Genomic DNA, 9,561 nt, shown 5'->3' with positions numbered 1-9,561 from the left:
TCACCTAGCAACCCCAGCCAAACCCAGCCCATCACCTAGCAACCCCAGCCAAACCCAGCCCATCACCTAGCAACCCCAGCCAAACCCAGCCCATCACCCAGCAACCAAGTTCTAGTTCCACTGGCAGATCATTTCACTTTAACATGGGAAAATCCCTTATTATAAGTGAAATAATGGAACTGAGTTTTTTACTTAAAACAAGCTCATGGTGCTGAAAAGTTACTTATAAGTTAGTTTTGTCTTCATTCAAGATATTTGGACGAAAAACTATAAATACTTTGTCAGGTTTTGTGATTTTACAGTGTATTTTTATTATTATTTTTATACTGTTATTTTTATTTAGGTGTTAATTTTATTTATGAAACTATAGTATTACAGAAGGAAATTAACATGACATGTTTACAACAATATTGTTCCTTAAAGTCAGTTAAATTCAGTGAAGACAGTACCAGCGAGTATCTGATCTTAGCCAGATTGATGAGCTCCTGGTCAGCAGGGGAGCACATGTTGAGTCCGATGGGGAGCATCTTCTTCAGCGCCGCCACAATCAGGGAGGTCTGCACAGAGTAGCGGTCGCCTCGTCGCTTCTTCTTGCTACGTTCCTGCTCCGAACCTCCAGACTGAAAAGAACGGCAGGTCAGAGAACGAACGACTGCAAAACTGAAGAAGCTCGAAGGAAACAGACGAGGCCAGAGCGGGAAAACTAACACAAAACAAAACAGGACGAGGTGGCGGACTGACACACAGAGACTGACATGAGAAACGACATGCAGACAAAGTGAATCAACGTGTGTAAACAGTTTCCTGCCAACAGGAACGGTTCCCGTTCAGTTTGGTTCATTGCACCCCCAACTGCTAAACACAGCTCAGCCTTATTGTTAGTAATGTGATGGACAAAGGTCCCGACTGACAGCTCTTGAAGGTTTTCTCACAGTCTGACTGTTGTCTGGTCTCACCCTGTCAGCAAGAACAAATCGTGGAACTTGAGGTTCTAAGAGCCCATCCTCACAGCTCTGCCCAGCTCGCTTTAAAACTCCGGTTTGTTTACCAGAAAGTTCAGTTTGGTGGACCAAATAGTGAACTCTGGTCCACCCACAAACCACGGTGTCGCAGTTCGAATGCATGTATGATCGCCAAGCGGACCGGAGACTGCTAAAAAAGTAGGAAGCGGACTATAGTGCAGGGCATTCTGCGTAAATACAACCAAAACAATCATGCTAGTCTATGCTAGCAAGAGAAACGGCTCGTGTGTTTTTTTCTTTGCCAGACAAAGAGAAATCCTACAACCGTTAAAATCCAACGCTTCTCCATTTTTGTTTACATTTCATGATGAAGACAGCTGTACTCAGCATCTTTGTCAGAGAATTTCATGTTATTATTCAGTTTTTCTTGGTGCACTGCCCCCACAGGCAGGGAGGGGAACAGGTTTTTCAATTAGTTTGGATTATTGGACTCAGTCAGTGTGAAAGAAACAATGGGCAGCTGAAAATGTAAAAAAACGGTTTAATTTTGGTCCCCAATCAAACAGAGGTCTCCGGACTACCAGATGTGAAAAGATCCTTAAAAACAACTTTCCGTGGAGTCTGGTAATAAACATGGACTCAGTAAGGACCTCACATACGAAGACATAAGATTTAATTAACAGGAACTATAAAACATCAGTTACACAATGATTAGATGTTGCATTATTTAGAAGTTTTAATGTGGTCAATGAGCATGAACAGAATTGATGAGTCCAGTTAGTCGATATGAGGACAGCTGAGGTACATTTAGTTCCCCTGACAGATTCGCCGTCTGAGAAATGCTGCACAAGCATCAGAAAAATCCTTTTCTCTATGGTTGCAAGCAGGTAGTGAGCACAAAGTTAATACAAATGCTGAAACGAGAAGAATCCTCCGGCGCAGAAATGCTGTAAAAAATAAAAAATAAATCCAAGCGTCAGGGACAGAATTTGGCAAACAGCAAACGAGCTCCACAGCTGAATCCAACAGGGCCGATCTAAAGGCAAAGTGTTTATTGATCAGACAAAAACACTGCGGGTGATGACGCTCGGCTGCAGCGGAGCAAACGATCAGCTGCTCATCCGAGCACCATGAAACCTCTCAGGCCACTACCATCTACAAACGGCTTCTTTCATTCAGCCTTCCCACACCCCTAATCACACGAATACAGACGGACATGAGAAACCTCGGCTCCCACAGCCCCATCCAACATGGAGATTATGAGCATTATGAGCGATCCTGTACACCAAGCTGATGTCTTCTGATGCCGCTAGCAGCTTGGACTGTGAGACGCAAATGATCTGCAGCTGCTACCTTATAAGATGGAAACTTTATCAGCCAAAGACAAATTATTAAGTAGCAATTATTAACCACTAAACTATTGTTTAGTGCTTCAGGGTTAGCTAAACTAAACACAACCCTAAGGTAGCACATTTTCAGCAACAAGGCAATTAAAAGTGCTTTACATGATTTAAAAGGAAATACAAACAAAATAAACCAAAGGAAAGAGCAGAAGAAGAGAAAGAGTCTAATGTTGACCTGAAGTATGTAAGCTAGGTGCTCCTGCTCAGGGTTGCTAAGTTTCCTCTGGTCCCATTTCTGGGTTGGCAGGACAGGAGTCTGAAAAACAGTCTAACAAAAATAGTCCAAAGCACTAAACTGTTTAGCTAACACGCTACAATGATACATATTTCCCATGAACTTTATAACTGACAGCCATCTTGGCAGGCAGTTGCTATGAAGTTGCCATGACAACAATACAGCAGCCACAAGCTTAGGCTCTCGCCTCGTTTCTAACTTATAAAAAATGTAAGTACATTACAACTGTTACTTGGTTACAATTTCTGAGTACTCTGGACGTCAAACAAAATAGATATCAGTGGTATTTAATGTAGTACTTCCTGTCAAAGTAGCAAAATTAGCTCTGCTAATGTAGGTTTTATCTGCTAGCTAACTGCATCGCACTATGAGATTGGAGGCTCATGGTCTCTGGCTCATACGGGTCGATCCCGACAGCAGTCATTTTGTTCATGCACCTTTCTCTGGCACATTGGTCAGGACATGTTTTCTTTCCGTTGGACTCAAAGCCGTGGGTCCATCATGCTTTGCGTTGCCTACTAAGATGGCGCCGATCCTTTCTGGTTCAGACTCAAACTCTGTACTGGGTATATTTAGTGGAAGCTAATACTAGCTGAAATTCTTGGGTACTGACCTCACATATCTGTTGCGATATATACATCTTGTTATTGATTTATTGTCCAGTTTGGTGTACAGGAGCCGCCCGTTTTCTGCTTTTGCCCACAGTTATGCCGACTCCAACAGTGAATAAGCACAGGCTCTCCTTTCTGTGAATGTATTTGTGTGAGTAACGGGGGGAGGGCTCGATGAAACGCCTCTCAAACGCAGGGGCCATGCGGTCAGCACAGCGCTCGTGCACAAACACAATCTAACCTCTCCGTCTCCGGCCTAGTGACCCGGCGTCCAACCACCGACATCGGATATATGGAGAAAACACAGTTAGCGACACTAAACCGCCACTTACATTATCCTGGAAAAGGATGTGTCAGATTTAATTTATTACAAAACCGTTAATGTGAAATGAATGGAGTGATAAGTAATTTAACTTTCAGAAAAAAACAGGAAATGACGATGTGAATATATGAATGGATTGCTCTGCTGCCGTTCCCTGCTTGGAGAGTTAGTGATACATAAATTAATAGAGTTTAGTTTCTTAATGTGTTACGTCTCGGTATGTGGTGCATCGAAGAGGAGGGATGTTTTGTTCTTACCTTGGTCATCTTACTCTTACTGTCAGCGGTGAGGAAGGACATGTTGTTGATCTCATTCATCACCACAAAGTTCTGCTCCTCCCGCTTAAAGTTCTGCCACAGAAACACAAAACAATCCTTAGATTTCACCCAATTATCTGGAGGAGCAAACATATATATATATATATATATATATATATATATATATATATATAGTAGTAACTAGGTACATTTACCTGAGTAACTTTTTAGAAAAATGTTCTTTTAGAAGTATTTTTACTTTGAGTAATTTTATTATGAAGTATTTTTTCTCTTGAGTAAAATTTCTGGATTTTCTTCCCACTGAATGAAAAACAAACATGTTTAAAGCAGAAATTCACCAGACTCAGACACACCTGCAGCTTCTGTTAAAGTTTCATCAGTTTTTCATTAAAGGAAACTGATTTGGAAACATTTAATTTTATTTTGTTATTTTTTGTTACTTATATGAACTATTGTAACTTATGACCCTTAAAACACCAAAATTTCCACTTAACTTGATATTTTGGTTCATCTGATGATGTAATTTTTAAATATTAAATGATAATTTGATCAGTTTCTCAGTACTTGAGTTGCTGTTTTACCAAATATTGTTTTACTTGTGAGTAAAAACATGTTAAACTTTTGCTGCTCTTGCAGTTTTTGGGTTTTCTGCCCGCCTCTGGTAAAAATACCCCAGAGAACCACAAACGGCCCCCGGACCTCACTTTGAACACCCGGCCTGCCAAAAAAGATTTGCTTTTTAATGTATTTATAATGTTGTATGAAGTTTAAATGGTTAAATGAACATTAGCAGAATGAGCCAATTGTTAATCAATTATTAATTGACTAATAAATTACTATTTTATTTCATTTTGACTTTTTAAGGCCAATAAAAACTGTATTGGAGAACAAAACATATTTTTCAAAACTACTAAAAGAGTCCTGAACTCTTTTGACAGTTTGCTACATTTTGTTCTTATAAAGTGAAAGTTTAACAGTGGAAACGGATGTTTCACATGTTGGACCCTCACATGTGATTTGGACCAGAAGATGAACACCTCTCCCACCATCCTGAACAGTTCTTCAGCATCCGGGTCCGGACAGGTCAGCCACCGCGCCCTTTTCACAAAAACAGAAAAAACAATGATGAACGTCAACAAATCTTCACTCAAGTTAAAGTAAAAAGTATCCGTCCAAGAAATCACTCAAGTAAAACAGTATTTGGTGAAAAATAAAGTAGCTGATCAAATTATCAATCATTTAATGTTTTAAAATCACATCATCAGACGGATCAAAATACAAAGTTAAGTGGAAATTTTGGTATTTTAAGGACTTAAATGATTCATATAAAAAGCATAATCATGAAATAACAAAATCAGGCAAAATAAAATAAAACGTTTCCAAATCAGTTTCTTTCAATAAAAAACTGATAAAACTTTAACAGAAACTGCAAGTCTGCGTCTGTTTCTGGTGAATTTCTGGTTAAAAGATGTTTGTTTTTCATTCAGTGGGTAGAAAATATAGAAATTTTACTCAAGCAAGAGTAAAAATCCTTCATAATAAAATTACTCCCAGTAAAAATATTCCTAAAGTGAATTTTTTCAGAAAAGTTACCTAAGTAAATGTAACTTGTTCCAGCCCAACTCTGCTGATGTCAGATGGACTCATAAAATCTAGAAATGGTGCCCGAGCGGCGCCGACCCGGCTCTCTGACCTGTTGTTGTCCACGTAGCGGATGAGCAGGGGGTAAAGGGCGTACAGGTCGCGGCACAGCACAGCGAACTCGTCCCGTATGGTCCCGTTCTCGCTGTCCACCTCCGTCTTGCCCTCCAAGCGCAGGTGCTCCTCCTCCGCCACCACCTTCCCCGCTCGCTTCTTCAGCTTCTCCATGGTGGGGATGAAGTGCGACTTCAGCATCTCCGGTTTCGCCCGGCTGACAATGGGCTGAGCAAAAACTGAAGGAAGCATCGTCCATGACGGTTATTCACTGAGATTTAAGTACTTTAACGTTACTGGCAGATAAATTAACTTACAACAGGGAAAACGTCTTGTTATAAATTAATAATCTGCCAGTGGGATTAGTATCGTTTCATCAACTTTAAGGTTAACTTATCGACTGAAAAGTTCATTTTAAGTTAGTTTGTCTTCTTCCAGGTGCATTAAGATATTTGCACAAGAATCTAGACCAAAAATACTTGGTAAGATTTAGTGTTTTTACAGTGTACCGAAGGGGGCCAAACAAAGGGTCAAACCCAAATGTATAAATGCTAATTGCAGATTTAGCACAACAGGTTCCCCTTAAAGTATAACAAATAAACATTAAAGCGTTTAGACTGAATCTCTTCCATAAATCGATCTGTTCGTAGGCGTCACCAACCTGCTAATCTCTTCATCCAGGACGCCTCGTCGATGCCCAGGTTGTTGACCACGATCTTCATGATGCTGCCCAGCAGCTGGTTGAGCTGCTCCGACGTCACGGCGGTGCACAGCTGGCCCTCCTGCTCCGGGAAGTTCTCCAGGCCCCTCTCCCACCAGCGGGGAAGGTAGTTACACAGCATGGGCAGCGTGATCTCAATCACATGGGGCATCTCTGTGTAGCGAGCGCCCGACTCGGAGAGGTCATGGATCTCCTTCATCAGGACGTCCAGCTCCGGGATGTCGGTGCACAGCTCCTCCACTTGGTCGGGAAGTCCCAAAACTGGTGAGGGAAACGTGGTTTTTACAGGATAAATACGACTCACATTTAGAGGAGCGGCCTCAGACCTGTTTTCTCTTTGTTCCTAATTAAAATCATGAATGTTCTTAAAGGGCCGGTTGCGCCAGAACCAATAAAGACGGCTAAAATATTATCTGTCTCTGCGTTCAATAAGTTCCTGCTGAATTTAAATCATGTTAAACTTTTCTTCAGTTCCTCCAGGACTTTGAACTGTTTTTGTGATTTTTTTAGGCTAATTTATAAATATTTGCTAAGAGTTTTGCTACATTTATGACATTAAACGTGACTTTTGGTTCCTAGCCACTTCGATTGTGGACTATAACCTTCACATCAAGTAACGCAGAGGAAGAAGTGTCGTAAAAGTAAGAAATAATGCCAACTAGCATCATTTAATGTTTTTGAACATTTTGCAGAAAATCTGCAATAAACTCACAATCCAGGACTGGACTGGTATGTATTAGAAAAAAATGTGAGGATTCGTTGATTTTGTGTGAATTTCCACTATTGTGAGAAACCGGAGGGACTGATTGATGTAATCTGGCATCTGGAGTTTAGAGGGCCGCATAAAGAGCCACGGCGGGCCAGATTTGGCCCTGCGTCTCAACTTTGACACACGTTTTAGAGGAGAAATCGTAACTCACTAGTTCTCTCTCTGGGAGTCTTGGTTGTGTAAACGGAGAAAGAGTTGAATTCATTCAGTGCCGGTTCCAGGAAGGCTACTGGCATTGCTGCTGCTAAATGCGCCAAACACTCTCCGAGAGCCGGCCGCTGCCTGCAAGACAAGGAAGAGGCCTGGAGTAACACAGCATGAAGAAGCTACCAGCTAGCTTTAAAATAAATGCACCAAACTCTTGCCAAGAGCTAGTTTCTGTCTCCACAAGAGAAAATCTGTAACATCTAATTTATCTGTAGAAGAAGTGGCAACATAGGCCAAAATGTCAGCATTTTTTCTTTTGCTAATTAGTAGAAATATAAATATTAGGAGCTGCCACTTTGGCAAGACGTAAAATGGATATTAAAAGCAGCATAAAAAACAAACAAAGCTAATTCCCAAAATGACTTACTTCTCCACATGCGGAGTCTTGACAGTTCCCAAAGAATATATACTGCACATCAAACGATAGCAGGATATCTGCAGGTCATCCACTACGGATTTAATAAAACACAATGTTTTTGTCAGTTTCTAGTAAAGTATTAATAAAAACAAACCAAAAACATAGATTCATTAGAGTCAAAGGAAATGACTCACAGATAACGTCATCGCCAAACTGGTGTTGGGCGATGTGGTCAAACAGCGAAGTGAGTACAGGAAGTAAGGCGTTGGTGGTGTAGCTGATGTTCTGGGAAACCCCTTTGACCTAAATAAAGACAAAGGCAAACAGATATTGGCTCACAGCAATAAAAATCTAATTCTGGCGTTTATGTGAAACTATAAAAGTATTAAAAAAGGACTATTTAATACCAATTTTAAACTCCTCATTAAAAGGCTAGCAGTTTGTGCCAGAAATAATTAGCTTGTAATTAGCTTCCTGAACGACCTGTTATTGCTGCCTGACAGGAACCAGATTACCAAACTGACTGTTAAACAGGCATCGCTAATGTTTGAACCATTAACCAATTAGTGCCTAATGTAACAGATAGGAGGGTTTTTTTTATTCAAAATAGCACTTTGATATCAACATTTAGCCCTTATTTGTTTAGCGCTTTAGCTAACTTTGAAAACATTTAGCTTATTTAGCGTCCCCATGCTAACTTTTCTGGATACATTCAAAAGCGTTAATTTTCTTGGCTGTTTTAAAAACATTCAGTTGAAAAAAGTTCAACATCTGGGCTACAGTTTTGGCTATAGACTGTTAGCATTAGCTTCTGCTGAAAAAATTTCAAAATAATAGTGCTTTAATATCACCTAGTGTTGGGCTAATTTTTCTAGCATTGCTGCTAAAAAAAATTAGCAACAATTCATGGTGGCTAAGTATTTAGATTAGTTAGCTTCCCAATGCTAATTTTACTGGATAAATTCTAAAATGCAAATTTACTTGGCTGCTTTGTAAACTTTCAGTTGAATAAAGTTCAACATCTTTGTTGTAGTTTTGATTATCAACTGGATTTGTTCAAGTCGTTAGCATTAGCTCCTGCTAAATGGCATGCCTTGTTTTTGTAGTGCTTTAGCATTAGCATTTACCAATGCTTATGATTAGTGTTTTAGAGTTATCAAAACTAACTTTAGTTAGCGGTACCTAGCACTGCTGATTAGTTTAATCACTGTTTTTAGTACGAAAAAAATTAACTTGGCAAAATTCACATCAGTAATTTGAGTAAAATAATAGGAAACTGCTCAGGATTTGGGGTTTTATTCACTTTTTCAAACACACTGTTAACATTTTGAACTTCCTGTATTTATTCCCGCTCACCTGCGTTTTACTTGACACTTTTCCCAGTTTCAGATTCTCCACCATCTTTTCTATGTCATCTGCAGCACTCTCAAAGAACTGGCGCAGGATAGCCTTCACAATCTCCGGGCCGGACTTCATAACAGTCCTGGAAAAATTAAATTATGATCAAAATAGAAGAGCGTTGTGTCTATTTTCTGCCTCTCTGATGATGATGGTGGTGATTTACCTTGCATCAAGGGACCGCGAAAGGATGTGTAGACAGTTTACCACTGCAGGTGCGTCTGTTCCTGTAAGCGGCACACAGATTATGACCCGTCACTGCTTTACTTCCGTACAAATTAAATACAAAAGCTCAAGTAACTTAAATAATTAAAAATGACAGTTTTCCTATCAACCTGTTTAAAAGTTTGGCATAAACAAAACAGAATTATACTTGAATCAAACTGTGTTAGAAAACAATTAAACTCACTGCCATTAAATCTGAAAAATCTATTCAATTTGTTCGCTTGGTTCTATGTGTGCAAAATCTATCAATTTGATGACTCAATTTCTCATAAAATGGAAGCACTCTTAAAAAAAATTTAAAAGAAAATAAGGCAGATGAAGCCGAAAGAGAAAAAAAAAAAATCTAAAGTTTGGAGAACGTTTGATGAACGCCACTA

The 9,561-nt window shown here is 39.7% G+C and overlaps 1 protein-coding gene across 15 annotated transcripts in view; it reads right to left on the bottom strand.

Moving 5' to 3' along the window:
- The window catches only part of ryr1b (ryanodine receptor 1b (skeletal)), a 127,086-nt gene that overhangs the window by 36,140 nt on the left and 81,385 nt on the right, over positions 1–9,561 (bottom strand). For 11 of the 15 annotated variants that reach the window (XM_016671662.1, XM_016671653.1, XM_016671659.1 and 8 more), the window contains 11 exons: positions 9,126–9,186; positions 8,918–9,044; positions 7,756–7,864; positions 7,571–7,652; positions 7,148–7,278; positions 6,168–6,488; positions 5,505–5,745; positions 4,822–4,909; positions 3,791–3,883; positions 3,453–3,467; positions 450–620 (listed from right to left, as the gene is read on the bottom strand). In XM_016671662.1, the coding sequence (XP_016527148.1) occupies positions 450–620; positions 3,453–3,467; positions 3,791–3,883; positions 4,822–4,909; positions 5,505–5,745; positions 6,168–6,488; positions 7,148–7,278; positions 7,571–7,652; positions 7,756–7,864; positions 8,918–9,044; positions 9,126–9,186 (1,439 nt within the window). The remainder of the gene's footprint in view (positions 1–449; positions 621–3,452; positions 3,468–3,790; positions 3,884–4,821; positions 4,910–5,504; positions 5,746–6,167; positions 6,489–7,147; positions 7,279–7,570; positions 7,653–7,755; positions 7,865–8,917; positions 9,045–9,125; positions 9,187–9,561) is intronic. The other 4 variants (XM_016671654.1, XM_016671658.1, XM_016671664.1 and 1 more) reach the window with 1 other exon arrangement.

Source organism: Poecilia formosa, unplaced genomic scaffold (assembly GCF_000485575.1).
Source record: "Poecilia formosa unplaced genomic scaffold, Poecilia_formosa-5.1.2 Scaffold48, whole genome shotgun sequence".
In the NCBI taxonomy this organism is placed as follows: domain Eukaryota; kingdom Metazoa; phylum Chordata; class Actinopteri; order Cyprinodontiformes; family Poeciliidae; genus Poecilia; species Poecilia formosa.
The sequence above is the reverse complement of the archived record's forward strand: the minus strand, read 5'-3'. Positions and strand labels throughout refer to the sequence as shown.